The 17,480-nt window shown below is 43.7% G+C and overlaps 1 protein-coding gene across 2 annotated transcripts in view; it reads right to left on the reverse strand.

Annotated features, from left to right (window-relative positions):
• Nucleotides 1-17,480, reverse strand: part of LOC141086129 (bifunctional heparan sulfate N-deacetylase/N-sulfotransferase 3-like) — a 682,308-nt gene that overhangs the window by 106,929 nt on the left and 557,899 nt on the right. For both annotated transcript variants that reach the window (XM_073571870.1, XM_073571869.1), the window contains exon 13: nucleotides 14,833-14,935. In XM_073571870.1, coding sequence (XP_073427971.1) covers nucleotides 14,833-14,935 — 103 coding nt within the window. The remainder of the gene's footprint in view (nucleotides 1-14,832; nucleotides 14,936-17,480) is intronic.

Below are 17,480 nucleotides of genomic sequence, written 5' to 3' on the forward strand. Positions count from 1 at the left end.
CTGCCCAATACAATCCCAACAGTGAAACATGGTGGTGGCAACATCATGCTATGGGGGTGTTTTTCAGCTGCAGGTACAGGACGACTGGTTGCAATTGAAGGAAACATGAATGCGGCCGAGTACAGAGATATCCTGGATGAAAACCTCTTCCAGAGTGCTCTAGACCTCAGACTTGGCCAAAGGTTTACCTTCCAACAAGACAATGAGCCTTAGCACAAAGCTAAAATAACAAAGGAGTGGCTTCAGAACAACTTTGTGACCATTCTTGACTGGCCCAGCTAGAGCCCTGACCTAAACCCATTTGAGCATCTCTGAAGACACCTGAAAATGACTGCCTACCAACATTCACCATCTAACCCTGATGGAACTGGAGAGGATCTGCAAGGAAAAATGGCAAAGGATCCCCAAATCCAGGTGCAAAAAACTTGTTGCATCATTCCCAAGAAGACTCATGGCAGTACTAGCTCAAAAGGGTTCTTCTACTCAATACTGAGCAAAGGGTCTGAATACTTATGACCATGTGATCTTTCAGTCTTTCTTTTTTATTAAATTTCTGTTTTGTTCAGTCAAGATGGGGTGCAGAGTGTACATTAATGAGAAAAGAAAATGAACTTTTTTGAATTTACCAAATGGCGGCAATGAAACAAAGAGTGAAAAATTTAAAAAGTACTGAATACTTTTGTACCCACCGTGTATATATATATATATATGAGCGTCTCACAAAATTAGAATATCATCAAAAAGTTAACTTATTTCAGTTCTTCAATATAAAAAGTGAACCTCATATATTATATATAGTCATTACGGAGAGATCTATTTCAAGTATTTATATCTGATAATGTTGATGATTATGGCTTACATCAAATGAAAACCCCAAAGTCATTATCTCAGTAAATTAGAATACTTTATAACACCAGCTTGAAAAATGATTTTAAAATCAGAAATGGCCTACTGAAATGTATGTTCAGTAAATGCACTCACAAATTGGTCGGGGCTCCTTTTGCATCAATTACTGCATCAATGCGGTGTGGCTGTATGGAATCAATGATGTCCTGTGCTTGTAAGAAATTAGGTCATGTAAGTTGATCAGGACCCAGAAGAGGTGTAGGAAGAGCCAATAAATAGCTGCATATTCTTGGAAACAGACATAGCTCCTGTCACAGACACTTCACAGACTCTCCCAGATGCAGTGGTGCATCGTTTCGCTACCTCTGAAAAGATTCACCCACTGAGCTGTGAAACTCATGTATTGTCCTTGGCCATAGTTTCTGCTCTAATTACTGCTATCTAGAGTGCACTGCACTTTGGAGCTCATAGAGAGTGGCCTACAGTCTCCTTGCTGAAAACACAGAGAGCAGGCACCCCTATCTTGGAGAAATAATGATGACTTGGCATCTTTGAGCAATGCTGAGTGCCTGACATTATTTCTCTAAATGCAGTAGAACCCACAAGCTGGGAAGGCAACAGCAGCAACTTGACAAGATGTGAGTTTAGTTAGCAAACCAGTGGATGACTGGAAGCATGTAGTTGTTTAATCACCACATAATTGGTGATTGATATTTGCCATTTTGATGAAGGAGGAGATGTACTTGGAGTACCACATGCAACAGAAGAAGAAGACAATGATGATGATAATGATGTGGATTACACTGAACAGGTGCTACCCAGGTACAGACTGGGACTGAAATTCAGCCTTGGCATTTGAAATCACACAGGCCCATGTTGTCCCTGTCCCCAAGCACCAGATGGGAATATATTACTAATATTACCCTGGATGGAAGAAAGCAAGATTTACTACAAAACCAATATTTCCAATGATACCCGTGGCTTTCTGGGGTAGGTGACGGAGCCATTAACTTTGTGCTCCATCACAACTCTTAACAGAAAGGGTGTCTTGAGAACACTGATTCTGTTAACAATGTAGCAGACAAGGCGGCCCATGACCAGAGAGGCCCTTCTGGCATTTTCCAGAATTGCAAGATGGCCAGTCTGGCCCTGGTGCTACCTAAGAGTGTGGTTTGGCTGACAGAAAGACGAGCTTGTCGAGAAGGGGGAGGTGGGCCACTTGAGGTTGCATTGCTTGCTGACCAGCTTGACTTTGTCATTTGGGCAGGAGATGTCACTTCATGTGATGTTAGAAAGCCATAGTTCCTAGTCTACAATATCCAGGACAATCCACTGCTTAGTTTCCCCTTGCAGAGCCTGAAAAGATCCAGAAAAGTCTGGCACTGGTGTGCAAAAGAACTTCCATTGACAAGAAGCCTGCAAGTGCAACTAATCACCACCATGAAGACCTTTTAGAAGATAAATAGCTTATTTTCTCAACAGCACATGCGGTATTATGTGCCCAGAGCTGAACGAGGGAAAGATTTTTTCCCAGACGATGTTTTTAAGACACAGCACCTGCGCCATGTATCGCCAAAGCCAGCAACCTCTTCTGATGACCTTAACACCTTGTCACTCGTGTTTGGTTCCCATGTTTTGTCCAACACAGAAACATCATCATTATCTTCATCTACATCCATAATTTGACTGACAGGCGCATCTGTGTGTGAAATGGACAGCATTCCTTGACTCCCGCCAGATTTCCATCCCGAGGTTTGATGTGGGTCAGAGTGGTTCTACCATGATCAGTGTAGCTACAAACTCAGATTGTAGAGCATGCAACACAGATTATCATTAAAATTGTGTTTCTCATCTCCTCTGGCGTCAGGTCTTCCAAAAATCAAGGCTGACTGTTAATGTCTTCCAAAATACAACAATTGGAAGAAGTTTTTCTGGTGCAGTATACTCCCTAGCTCCCATGGTGCTGTGGGTTAGGGGACTCTGAAGCAGAACAGGATGTTTTGCATGATTACTACTGAATCTGGTGTTGCCAGCTCTACCAGAGGTGTTAAAGCTGCTGCTAGTGGGAACCACATTCTTATACGTGATATATATTTTCTATCACCCTATCACAAAAGTGCCATGTTTGGGTTGAGCATGCATTTTGGACAAAAGTACAGCATTTAATTTGTTCCCAAACTTTGTAAGCAAGCACAACCAGTTTTTAGTTTTAAATTTTTCCACCCTTGAGAAAAAAGCTTAACCCTAAATAAAGAGGTCGCTATGCAAGTATATGCTGTAGGGATTTGTACTCCCTCAGGTGCGCTAAAGGAAAACAGGAGGCATGCTTCTTTAACCCCTTCCTGCCATCCGACGTACTATCCCGTCCACGGTACCCGGGCCCGTATGACCGGGGACGGGATAGTACGTCGGGCCCTTTAATGCGATACCGCGACTAAAGTCGCGGTGATCACATTAAAATTCCGACGCCATCTCACCTTAGGAAAGATGGCGTCGGCATCCCGGGCTGCGATCCCGCCCCCCGGCATCCAGAGCGCTGTGATTGACTGTTCAATTCTGAACAGCCAATCGCAGCGTTTCTCATTGTTTCAGCCAATCAGCTTGGCTGAAACAATGATGTCCTAGGCGGGGATCGAGTACCGATGTACTCGATCCTAGAGCCGGTGCCTGGCAATGCCAGGCACCGGCAAAAAGCACCCGGATTGGCGCGATCGCCGATCTGATCGATCGCGCCAATCGCAGTGCACAGCGGCGCTTTATCGCCGCTGTGCCCTGCCAGTACCGGCCAGGATCGGTGCTATATTAGCACCGATCGTGCTGGAGCCTGATGCAGGCCCAGTAGGGCCTGCAGGAGTTGGCTGGCGCGATCGATTAGATCGGCGATCGCGCCAACCACAGGGCACAGCTGCGGTCACCATGTGACCGCTCTGTGCCCTGCTGGTGACCTGGGCATGACCTGCCTAGTAATCGGAGCTGTGAGCTCCGATTCTAGGCAGTTGCCATGGTCACCAGGCAGATCAGGGATTGGTGGGATCGATGTAATCATTCGATCCCACCAATGACAGGTCACAGCAGCGATGTGACCGCTCTGTGACCTGCCCCCTGACCTGCCTCTGACCTGTCTGACCTGTCTGCAGGGGTCCTCACTCTAGCTGAGGATTCCTGCAGAGAGGTCGGACGCAGCAAGAGCTCCTGTGCTGGGTATTGTGGTGCCACAGCTTGTAGCATCACAATCCCTGCAGAAGAAAGAAGAAGAAGAAAGAAAACTACAATTGTAAGTGTTAATTGATCCCTGATCCCCTGCCCAATCTATCTTCACCCCCCCAATCTATCTTCATCCCCCCATCCCCCCTCCACCCCCCCTCTTACCCCCCTTTTACCCCCCTCCACCCCACTTTTGCGTCACCTCCGTGCGCAGCCGGCGAGCGTTGATCGGTGACGCAGTTCACCGATCAACACTCGCGCTCACTTTTTTTTCCTTAGCCCCCTTTGCGCCACTTCCGTTCACCCATTCCGCAGCCGCAAAAGTTGGATAAGTGACACACGTCACTTATCCAAGCTTGTGCCTGCCGTTTTTCATTTTTTTCACCCCCCTTTGTGCCACCTAACTACAACCCTAACTGTTGATCCCTGCCCAATCTATCTTCATCCACCCCAATCCCCCCATCCCCCTTCCCCCTATTTTTACCCCCCTCCACCCCACTTTTGCGCCACCTCCGTGCGCAGCTGCCGAGCGTTGATTGGTGACGAGGTTCACCGATCAACACTTGAGCTCGTTTTTTTTTCCTTAGCCCCCTTTGCGCCACTTCCGTACACACATCCCGCAGCCGCAAAAGTTGGATAAGTGACACACGTCACTTATCCAAGCTTGTGCCTGCCGCTTTTCATTTTTTTCACCCCTCTTTGTGCCACCTAACTACAACCCTAACTGTTGATCCCTGCCCAATCTCTCTTCATCCACCCCAATCCCCCCATCCCCCTTCCCCCTATTTTTACCCCCCTCCATCCCACTTTTGCGCCACCTCCGTGCGCAGCCGCCGAGCGTTGATTGGTGACGCAGTTCACCGATCAACACTTGAGCTCGCTTTTTTTTCCTTAGCCCCTCCGTACACACATCCCGCAGCTGCGAAACTTGGATAAGTGACACAGTTCACTTATCAGAGTTTGCCGTTTTCCTTTTTTTTTTTTTTCCACCCCCCCCTTGCGCCACCCCGTGCGCACATCAAGCAGCCTAGTTTTGATAAGTGACACTTATCAGCTAGGGCCTGCTGTTTTATACTTTTTTCCACAGCTTTTTCTTTACAGAAAGTTTACACCAATCACTCCCCCCCCTCACGTACACATACAGTTTTCAATAAAGTGTACACCCAAGCACCATATTTACACAAAAATGTCATCAAATTCATCCCAACAGCGCTATTCAGTGGAGGAGGCATATGCTTTACTTGCCTCCGAAACTGATAGCGATTTGGATGACGATCCGACTTTTCTTTATTTTTCGGATTCTTCATCCTCTTCTTCTTCCTCTTCTCCCTCCTCATCTTCCTCCTCGGGTCCTGCGGAACCGCCACGCAGACGCTCCAGGACAGAAGATGAGGCAGCGCCCACCATGCCCACAGCTGACCCAGTGCTCCCCGTATGGACCTCGCCCCCCGAAAATTACGAGCCACTGATTCCTGATTTTGTGGCAGAATCAGGAATCAAGTTTGACACCACCGGCCTCACAGAAATTGACTTTTTCAAAGTCTTTTTCTCTGAGGATTTTGTTAACCTCATGGTGGAGCAAACTAATTTGTACGCTCGTCAATTTTTGGAGCAAAACCCGCGTTCAACATTTTCAAACTGGTCTCCTGTAGACGCAGTTGAAATGACGCAGTTTTGGGGCCTGGTCCTCCATATGGGGATACTGAAGAAGCCGGAAATTCGGCAATATTGGAGTGTTGATATTTTATACAACACTCCAGTGTTCCGAATGGTCATGGCCCGGACGCGTTTTGAGGCCATCCACAAGTTTCTGCATTATACTGATAATGCAGCGTGTCCCGCACAAGATGACCCCAACTTTGACCGTCTGTTCAAAGTTCGGCCGGTCATCGAACACTTCAACAAAAAGTTTGCTGAAGTGTACGTGCCCCAAAGGGACATCTGCGTGGATGAGTCCTTGGTTCACTTCAAGGGAAGGCTGCGATTCCGTCAATACCTGCCCAGTAAGAGGGCCAGGTACGGAATCAAACTCTATAAGTTGTGTGAGAGTACCTCAGGGTACACCCACAAGTTTAGAGTTTACGAAGGGAAGGACACCCGGATTGAACCCCCTGAGTGTCCTCCTTTCCTGGGAGTGAGTGGGAAAATTGTGTGGGATTTGGTGCACCCACTGCTGGATAAAGGTTATCACCTCTACACTGATAACTTTTATACCAGCATCCCACTCTACAAATCCCTCTCTGAGCGACGTACCGCAGCCTGCGGTACTGTCCGCAAAAATCAGAGAGGCCTCCCGAAGACGCTACTTGGGCAGATGCTCCGAAAAGGTGAGAGCAGAGCCCAATGTAGCGACCACCTGCTGGTGGTCAAGTACAAGGACAAGAGAGATGTCCATCTCTTGACCACCATACACGGTGATGGCAGTACCCTCTGCACTGTACGGGGTACCTCTACACAGGTCCTCAAACCGACATGTGTAGTGGGGTACAACAAAAAAATGGGGGGAGTTGATCTCTCCGATCAACTCCTCCAACCGTACAATGCATTGAGGAAGGCCAAGGTGTGGTACAAAAAGCTGGCCGTGCACATCGTCCAAATGGCAATGCTCAACGCATTCCTGCTGTCACAATGTGCATGCCCCAGCGATACGGCGTACCTTCATTTCCAGGAGGTAGTGGTTAAGGCCATGATGTTTGGCGCTCAGGAAGGAGCGGGCCCCAGTACTTCAGGAACTGAAGGTGCTCGTATTGTCCCAGGTCAGCATTTTCCGGGGGTGGTCCCGCCAACCCCAAGAAAAGGTAAGCCGCAAAAAAGGTGTCGAGTGTGTTACAAAAAAGGAATACGCAGGGACACCACTTACCAGTGCGACACCTGCCCCGAAAAACCTGGCCTGTGCATGAAGGATTGCTTCAAATTGTACCACACCTCCATGCACTACTAATTTACATTAGATTAGTTGGGGGCACATCTAGATTTGTTCATTGGGGGTCTAGTATCCAAAATGATGTCATATGTGGTTTTTTTTCCTGTTTAGGCACATCAGGGACTCTGCAAATGGAACATGACGCCAGCAGACCATCAAAGTCTGCATTCCAAAACAACACTACTTCCCTTTCGAGCCCCAACGTGTGCCTAAACAGTTTTTTCCAACATGTGGGGTACCAGAGTACCCAGGACAAATTGGACAACGACTTTTGGGGTCCAATTTCTCCTGTTACTCTTGGGAAAATTAAAAATTGGGGACTAAATGATCATTTATGTGGGAACAAAACAGGATTTTATATTTTCACGCCTGGGCATTATAATCTTTAGTGAAACACTTGGGGGTTCAAAGTGCTCACCACACATCTAGATAAGTTCCTTAGGGGGTCTAGTTTCCAAAATGGGGTCACTTATGGGGGGTTTCTACTGTTTAGGAACATCAAGGGCTCTGCAAATGGAACATGACGCCCGCAGACCATTCCATCAAAGTCTGCTTTCCAAAACGTCATTACTTCCCTTTCGAGCCCTGACGTGTGCCCAAACAGTAGTTTTCTCCCACATGTGGGGTATCAGGGTACTCAGGACAAATTGGACAACAACTTTTGGGGTCCAATTTCTCCTGTTACTCTTGGGAAAATTAAAAATTGGGGACTAAATGATCATTTATGTGGGAACAAAACAGGATTTTATATTTTCACGCCTGGGCATTATAATCTTTAGTGAAACACTTGGGGGTTCAAAGTGATCACCACACATCTAGATAAGTTCCTTAGGGGGTCTAGTTTCCAAAATGGGGTCACTTATTGGGGGTTTCTACTGTTTAGGAACATCAAGGGCTCTGCAAATGGAACATGACGCCCGCAGATCATTCCATCAAAGTCTGCTTTCCAAAACGTCATTACTTCCCTTTCGAGCCCTGACGTGTGCCCAAACAGTAGTTTTCTCCCACATGTGGGGTATCAGGGTACTCAGGACAAATTGGACAACAACTTTTGGGGTCCAATTTCTCCTGTTACTCTTGGGAAAATTAAAAATTGGGGACTAAATGATCATTTATGTGGGAACAAAACAGGATTTTATATTTTCACGCCTGGGCATTATAATCTTTAGTGAAACACTTGGGGGTTCAAAGTGCTCACCACACATCTAGATAAGTTCCTTAGGGGGTCTAGTTTCCAAAATGGGGTCACTTATTGGGGGTTTCTACTGTTTAGGAACATCAAGGGCTCTGCAAATGGAACATGACGCCCGCAGATCATTCCATCAAAGTCTGCTTTCCAAAACGTCATTACTTCCCTTTCGAGCCCTGACGTGTGCCCAAACAGTAGTTTTCTCCCACATGTGGGGTATCAGGGTACTCAGGACAAATTGGACAACAACTTTTGGGGTCCAATTTCTCCTGTTACTCTTGGGAAAATTAAAAATTGGGGACTAAATGATCATTTATGTGGGAACAAAACAGGATTTTATATTTTCACGCCTGGGCATTATAATCTTTAGTGAAACACTTGGGGGTTCAAAGTGCTCACCACACATCTAGATAAGTTCCTTAGGGGGTCTAGTTTCCAAAATGGGGTCACTTATTGGGGGTTTCTACTGTTTAGGAACATCAAGGGCTCTGCAAATGGAACATGACGCCCGCAGACCATTCCATCAAAGTCTGCTTTCCAAAACGTCATTACTTCCCTTTCGAGCCCTGACGTGTGCCCAAACAGTAGTTTTCTCCCACATGTGGGGTATCAGGGTACTCAGGACAAATTGAACAACAACTTTTGGGGTCCAATTTCTCCTGTTACTCTTGGGAAAATTAAAAATTGGGGACTAAATGATCATTTATGTGGGAACAAAACAGGATTTTATATTTTCACGCCCGGGTGTTATAAACTTCTGTGAAGCCCTTGGGGGTTCAAAGTGCTCACCACACATCTAGATAAGTTCCTTAGGGGGTCTAGTTTCCAAAATGGGGTCACTTGTGGGGGGTTTCCACTGTTTAGGCACATCAGACGCTCGTCAAACGTGACATGGCGTCCGATCTCAATTCCAGCCAATTTTAGGTTGAAAAAGTCAAACGGGGCTCCTTCCCTTCTGAGCCCTGCCATGTGCCTAAACAGTGGTTCCCCCCCACATATTGGGTATCAGCGTACTCAGGACAAATTTGACAACAACCTTTGGGGTCCAATTTCTCCTGTTACCCTTGGGAAAACAAAATATTGGGGACTAAATGATCATGTTTGTGGAAAAAATATGATTTTTTATTTTCACGCCCGGGTGTTATAAACTTCTGTGAAGCCCTTGGGGGTTCAAAGTGGTCACCACACATCTAGATAAGTTCCTTAGGGGGTCTAGTTTCCAAAATGGGGTCACTTGTGGGGGGTTTCCACTGTTTAGGCACATCAGACGCTCGTCAAACGTGACATGGCGTCCAATCTCAATTCCAGCCAATTTTAGGTTGAAAAAGTCAAACGGGGCTCCTTCCCTTCTGAGCCCTGCCATGTGCCTAAACAGTGGTTCCCCCCCACATATTGGGTATCAGCGTACTCAGGACAAATTTGACAACAACCTTTGGGGTCCAATTTCTCCTGTTACCCTTGGGAAAACAAAATATTGGGGACTAAATTATCATGTTTGTGGAAAAAATATGATTTTTTATTTTCACGCCCGGGTGTTATAAACTTCTGTGAAGCCCTTGGGGGTTCAAAGTGCTCACCACACATCTAGATAAGTTCCTTAGGTGGTCTAGTTTCCAAAATGGGGTCACTTGTGGGGGGTTTCCACTGTTTAGGCACATCAGACGCTCGTCAAACGTGACATGGCGTCCGATCTCAATTCCAGCCAATTTTAGGTTGAAAAAGTCAAACGGGGCTCCTTCCCTTGTGAGCCCTGCCATGTGCCTAAACAGTGGTTCCCCCCCACATATTGGGTATCAGCATACTCAGGACAAATTTGACAACAACCTTTGGGGTCCAATTTCTCCTGTTACCCTTGGGAAAACAAAATATTGGGGACTAAATGATCATGTTTGTGGAAAAAATATGATTTTTTATTTTCACGCCCGGGTGTTATAAACTTCTGTGAAGCCCTTGGGGGTTCAAAGTGGTCACCACACATCTAGATAAGTTCCTTAGGGGGTCTAGTTTCCAAAATGGGGTCACTTGTGGGGGGTTTCCACTGTTTAGGCACATCAGACGCTCGTCAAACGTGACATGGCGTCCGATCTCAATTCCAGCCAATTTTAGGTTGAAAAAGTCAAACGGGGCTCCTTCCCTTCTGAGCCCTGCCATGTGCCTAAACAGTGGTTCCCCCCCACATATTGGGTATCAGCGTACTCAGGATAAATTTGACAACAACCTTTGGGGTCCAATTTCTCCTGTTACCCTTGGGAAAACAAAATATTGGGGACTAAATGATCATGTTTGTGGAAAAAATATGATTTTTTATTTTCACGCCCGGGTGTTATAAACTTCTGTGAAGCCCTTGGGGGTTCAAAGTGGTCACCACACATCTAGATAAGTTCCTTAGGGGGTCTAGTTTCCAAAATGGGGTCACTTGTGGGGGGTTTCCACTGTTTAGGCACATCAGACGCTCGTCAAACGTGACATGGCGTCCGATCTCAATTCCAGCCAATTTTAGGTTGAAAAAGTCAAACGGGGCTCCTTCCCTTCTGAGCCCTGCCATGTGCCTAAACAGTGGTTCCCCCCCACATATTGGGTATCAGCGTACTCAGGACAAATTTGACAACAACCTTTGGGGTCCAATTTCTCCTGTTACCCTTGGGAAAACAAAATATTGGGGACTAAATGATCATGTTTGTGGAAAAAATATGATTTTTTATTTTCACGCCTGGGTGTTATAAACTTCTGTGAAGCCCTTGGGGGTTCAAAGTGGTCACCACACATCTAGATAAGTTCCTTAGGGGGTCTAGTTTCCAAAATGGGGTCACTTGTGGGGGGTTTCCACTGTTTAGGCACATCAGACACTCGTCAAACGCGACATGGCGTCCGATCTCAATTCCAGCCAATTTTAGGTTGAAAAAGTCAAACGGGGCTCCTTCCCTTCTGAGCCCTGCCTTGTGCCCAAACAGTGGTTCCCCCCCATATATTGGGTATCAGCATACTCAGGACAAATTTGACAACAACTTTTGGGGTCCAATTTCTCCTGTTACCCTTGGGAAAATAAAAAAATTGTTGCTAAAATCTTATTTTTGTGACTAAAAAGTTAAATGTTCATTTTTTCCTTCCACGTTGCTTCTGCTCCTGTGAAGCACCTGAAGGGTTAATAATCTTCTTGAATGTAGTTTTGAGTAGCTTCAGGGGTGCAGTTTTTAGAATGGTGTCACTTTTGGGTATTTTCTGCCATATAGACCCCTCAAAGTGACTTCAAATGTGAGGTGGTCCCTAAAAAAAATGGTTTTGTAAGTTTTGTTGTAAAAATTAGAAATCGCTTGTCAAATTTTAACCCTTATAACTTCCTAACAAAAAAAAATGTTGTTTCCCAAATTGTGCTGATGTAAAGTAGACATGTGGGAAATGTTATTTAGTAACTATTTTGTGTCACATATTTCTCTGTTTTAAGGGCATACAAATTCAAAGTTTGAAAATTGCAAAATTTTCAAAATTTTTGCCAGATTTCTGTTTTTTTCATAAATAAATGCAAGTTATAGCGAAAATTTTTTACCACTAAAGTGAAGTACAATATGTCACGAGAAAACAATCTCAGAATCACCTAGATCCGTTGAAGCGTTCCAGAGTTATAACCTCATAAAGGGACAGTGGTCAGAATTGTAAAAATTGGCCCGGTCATGAACGTGCAAACCACCCTTGGGGGTGAAGGGGTTAAAAAAAAAAGTCTGTGCGGGTTTATTTACTCCCATAAACCCAGCAGTAACAACAAACAGTAACTGCCTTTCAAAGCAGGCAAAACAACACAAAACTATCTTTAGCTGGGCTCTCTGCTCCCTCAGGTCTGTGGGCACACAGGCTAGACATTGTCCAGCACACAGGCTCGGTCTGGAAACACACACAGGAGGCATTCTACCTCCAAAGACACAGAGCTTGTGCGAAACAGCCTCCTTTATGTGGACTGTAACCACACCCATATGGGAGGTATATGGGTAGCCACACCCACCCATCTCTCATAGCTACCCGCAACCCGGACCCAGGTGCACTAAATGACATCTTAGTGCTCACGTGCACTAAAGCAAAATACTCCAGGTTACATCGCAGGGAGCAGCCATCTCTGCGTTACATACCTCCCATCGATTATACGGCCTTAGCCTCCTTATAATGCACAGAAAGTAATTTGCGTCAATAGCCAGTAGCATTGTTGACATGCCAACGATTCTCAGAAACGAATAGTCAAACAGTTGCAAAACCTTAACCTTGTTTTTTGTTCTTTAAAAAATGATGTTCAAATAAAACAAAAATTAATTTAAAAAAACTAAAATTATAGTTTGCAAAGTTGCTGCACGTAGGTTCACAAGTGGTAACTAGTATGTAGCAACAATGACCGTTTGGTCGTGTGCTGTACGGCATGTAGGGTTGGCAATTAAAACAAGTATCCCAAAACTAAAGAGACCTTTTATGTTCAAGTTGTATTAAAAAACGCCACATGCCTTTAAATAATCAGAAGGGACCAGAAAATGGAGGTAGAATGAATTGCCACAAGAAAACACATGCAACTGGCTCCTGTACTCAGGTGGTATGTATACAGTATGCATCTAATAGTAGAATAATTGGAGCAGTAAAGACGGCACAACAGATTATTCTCAAGCAACACACACTTTAGTGGGGGAACACTTGTGTTTAAGTTTCAGGATTATTAGACATTAGAAAATCCTATATGGAAACAATATGTAGCAAGGTCTTAAGTTACTGTTACCATGAACACATTTTTGTGGACATAACAAGAACCCCAAAACAGCAAGAGAATCTTCAGCAAAAATAATCTTTATAATTTAGATAAATAACATTAACACCTTTAAAATTAACCTGAATCTGTCACTCTCTTGGACGCTTCTAAGCTATTACAATGGGCATACAGGTGATAGAATTGTTTATAAAGTCCTACCTGTATGCCTCATAGCTGCTGTCTTGTTGCTGAGAAGCAGAATTTTAATATTTTATGTTAATTAGTTCTTCTTGGTTCCAGGGCGTGCGGTGCTTGGAAAAAACTCTGTCTCCGGTGTTAATTTGTATACCACCCCACTCCCATGCATGTCACAGTGTCATCTGTCATGCAGTTGTGGCGCTGGAATCCCACGCTTGCGGCCTGCAATCATGCGATTATGTATACCTTTTTTGCCCTGCTATGGGCATTGGCTTCGTTGATCTTCTGTGCAGACGCCGTCAAGTCACAACTGCACGTCACTTGGCGCTGTTATTTATATGGGAGGGGGGTGGTACGCAAATTAACACAGGAGGCAGAGGTTTCTTCCAGGGAACACATGTCCCAGAGTCTGGAAGAACTAATTAACATAAAAGATTAAAATTCTTTTTCTCAGCAACAAGACAGCAGCTATGAGGCAAACAAGTAGACTATTTAACTGTATGCCCACAGTAATAGCTTAAAAATGTCCCAGGGGATCACAGATTCCATTTAAGTGCTGCTATTTGAATGCAGATATATGCAATATATCATTATACCATCTAAGATATGGGGCTCACACTAGTTTTTTAAGTACCTGACAAAAATTATAGGGTGACTCCTTGCAATACAGTTACCTTAATAAATAACTTAAATCAAATAGAGTAGCTTCATGTACCATATATCATTGAGAAAAAATAGAAAAAAGATATTTCCATCATACATTAAAAAGTATCATTCTGATACAAAGCAGAATTGCAGAAAGCTACGCCAACAACCGTTCTTTGTCAAAGGTTTCCCAAGTGTCAGCTTGGGATCCATAGCCTCTCTCTCTCTCATTCCAGACCTCTTTAATCGGATCGTCAGGGGAACATGGGTTTCTAAACTGGACCTCAGGGGGGCAATTAATCTCACTCGTGTAAGGAAGGGAGATAAGTGGAAGACTGCTTTTAATACACCAGAGGGACACTACGAATAACTCATTATGTCATTTGGGATGACTAATGCTCCCACGGTCTTTCAGCAATTTGTAAATGACATTTTTTGTCATCTGCCAGGTAGATTTGTCATAGTCTATCTGAATGACATATTAATTTATTCGCCAGACCTGGTCAGACCAGAAGGGGATTATTTTATTCCAAGGTATATATATAATATTCATTATGTAAACTAGGTGGTAAGTCACTGAGGATGACCTGTCAGAAGCCATACACATGAATACATAAGCAGAGCTCCACATAAAGACACCCCATACCGGCCCGCCCCAAAGCACAAGCATATCATTAACTCAAAACTGAAAATAAAAACAGCAACCACAAGATCGATTTCATCACCCAGGTATCATTTTAATCAGTATAAAGGCGCCGACCTGACAATGTCTGTAGGTTTAGTGTGCACAATCGTGCTGACAATTTCAAGGAAGCAATGTAAATTTTTCCATGTCTGAAATTTTCATATCTTCCATAACCATGTATAAACTGTACACATGGCTAGCATCTCAAAAAATTATCGGCAGCCAAGTTTTATGACAGACACATTAGAATCCCATAATGAATTTTTAAGATTTGAATATACTGAATATATCTGATATTAACATATTGTCTGCATTTCTTAGATATTTCTTTGTGTGCTAAGTAAATAACTTTTTAAGAATAATTTTATAGATTTTATAGATTTTTGATAACTTTTTTTTTGCATTAAAACAAAAGAAAGATTCACCTCTGTATCCATCGGGGGGTATTTTCTTCCTTTGCTTTTGCCCAGACATTTAGTTTTCCCCTCTTCTAAGAGTTGGCACCAAAATCCTTTATGTGAGTCAAACCTATAAATAAAATAGTAGACTGTTACAAATGCATTGATCCCAGTAACCATCTAAGCTGAGTATTGCAGTGGCATGTAAAAGTTTGGACACCACTGGTCAAAAATACTGTTATTGTGAACAGTTAAAGAAGTTGAAGATGAAATGATCTCTAAAAGGCCTAAAGTTAAAGATGACACATTTAATTTGTATTTTAGGCAAATTGCAGTTTTTTACATTTTAATAATTACCAAATTGCAGTTTTTTACATTTTAATAATTACAAAAAGGAAAATGGGCTGATGCAAAAGTTTGGGCACCCTGCATGATGAGTACCTAATAGCACCCCATTTTGCAAGTATCACAGTTTGTAAATGATTTTTGTAGCCAGCCAAAAGTCTTTCAATCCTTGTTTGAAGGATTTTCATCCATTCTTGCTTAGAAAATTCTTCCAGTTCTGTGAGATTCCTGGGTCATCTTGCATTCACTGCTATTTTGAGATCTAACCACAGATTTTCAATGACGTTCAGATCAGGGGATTGTGAGGGTCATTGTAAAACCTTCAGCCTGCGCCTTTTGAGGTAGTCTGTTGTGGATTTTGACATGTGTTTAGGACCATTATCCAGTTATAGAAGCCATCCTCTTTTCAACTTCAGCTTTTTTAAAGATGGTGTTATGGTTCCATCAAGAATTTGTTGAAATTTCATTAAATCTATTTATCCCGCTACCCATGAAATGTTCCCTGTGCCATTGGCTGCAACGCAACCCTAAAGCATGATTGATCCACCTTCATGCATAATGGTTGGCGAGATGTTCTTTTACTGAAATTCAGTGTCATTAAACACCATACATTACCTTTGGTCATTGTGGCCAAAGAGTTCTGTTTCAACCTTATCGGTGTATAGGAGTTGTTTCCAAAATGCATAATTCTTGTTTGGATGTTCTTTTGCATACTTCTGATGCTGAATTTTATGGTGAAGCTGCAGGAGAGATTTTTTGCTGATGTCTAGAGTTGAGCGAAACGGGTCAGTCAAATTCATAAGTAGCCGACTTTCACTGAAGTTGGGCTTCATGAAACGAAACCCGACCACAGCGTGAGGTCAGCCACGAGGTCGGCGACCTGAGCGCCAAAGTCGCATTTCAAATGATGCTTCCAGTGCCCTTTTTCAGCCAATGATGGAGGACGCACACTGCGGCAACGCGATGACATTTGCATCGGTCACCACCAACTTTGAGAAGGGCATGCAAGTGATTGGCTTGCTTTGTGTGGCGTCACAGGGGCTATAAAAGGGCATGCACACCTACCGCCATCTTACTTCTGCTGATATTAGCATTAGGGAGAGGTTGCAGCTGCTGATTCTGAGTAAGGGAGAGCGTTAGGCAGGGAAGAACAAAAAAACTGCTTCTGCTGGTAGCGATTTCCACTGTACTACACAACAGTTTGCATGCAGTGACAGGGGAGGCTATATTTTTTGTGCATCAGCTCTGTTGGTTATTAGGCTGCCTTATAAGGCTCCCTGATAGATGCATTGCTGTTTGCACACTGCTGTGCAAACTGCTTTTTTAAAAGCAAAAATACTTTTCTTCCTCTTTTCTGCACAGTTACCAAGCGTTCATTTTTCCACACTTTTGTGTGCAGCAGTCCTGCTTATTAGGCTGTCTGATGCCATACTTGGGACTGAGAGCATCATTGTCAGCCTCCTAAAATCTCTATGGAGATTCAAATTCTCCCCTATACTATATACACCATGTACTTTGTCATACACCAGCCAATTTCAGCCTGTTAAATTGAGGTGTAATCTATAGTGGGCCAGAAATAATAGTTCAGCTTCCTAAAATCTCTAGGGAGATTCAAATTCTCCACAATACTATATACACCTTGTACTTTGTGATACACCAGCCAATTTCAGCCTGTTAAATTGAGGTGTAATCTATAGTGGGCCTGAGATAATAGTTCAGCCTCCTAAAATCTCTAGGGAGATTCAAATTCTCCACAATACTATATAAACCTTGTACTTTGTCATACACCAGCCAATTTCAGCCTGTTAAATTGAGGTGTAATCTATAGTGGGCCTGAGATAATTGTTCAGCCTCCTAAAATCTCTAGGGAGATTCAAATTCTCCCTAATACTATATACACCTTGTACATTGTCATACACCAGCCTATTTCAGCCTGTTAAATTGAGGTGTAATCTATAGTGGGCCTGAGATAATAGTTCAGCCTCCTAAAATCTCTAGGGAGATTCAAATTCTCCACAATACTATATACACCTTGCACTTTGTCATACACCAGCCAATTTCAGCCTGTTAAATTGAGGTGTAATCTATAGTGGGCCTGAGATAATAGTTCAGCCTCCTAAAATCTCTAGGGAGCTTCCAATTCTCCCTAATACTATATACACACCTTGTGCCTGGTCATACACCTGCCTATTTCAGCCTGTTAAATTGAGGTGTAATCTATAGTGGGCCTGAGATAATAGTTCAACCTCCTAAAATCTCTAGGGAGCTTCCAATTCCTCCCAATACTATATACACCTTGTACCTTGTTTTACAGTACCATATAGCTGGTG

The sequence above is a fragment of the Dendrobates tinctorius genome, unplaced genomic scaffold (genome assembly GCF_039654945.1).
Source record: "Dendrobates tinctorius isolate UK_male_01 unplaced genomic scaffold, ASM3965494v1 ptg000030l, whole genome shotgun sequence".
Taxonomy (NCBI): domain Eukaryota; kingdom Metazoa; phylum Chordata; class Amphibia; order Anura; family Dendrobatidae; genus Dendrobates; species Dendrobates tinctorius.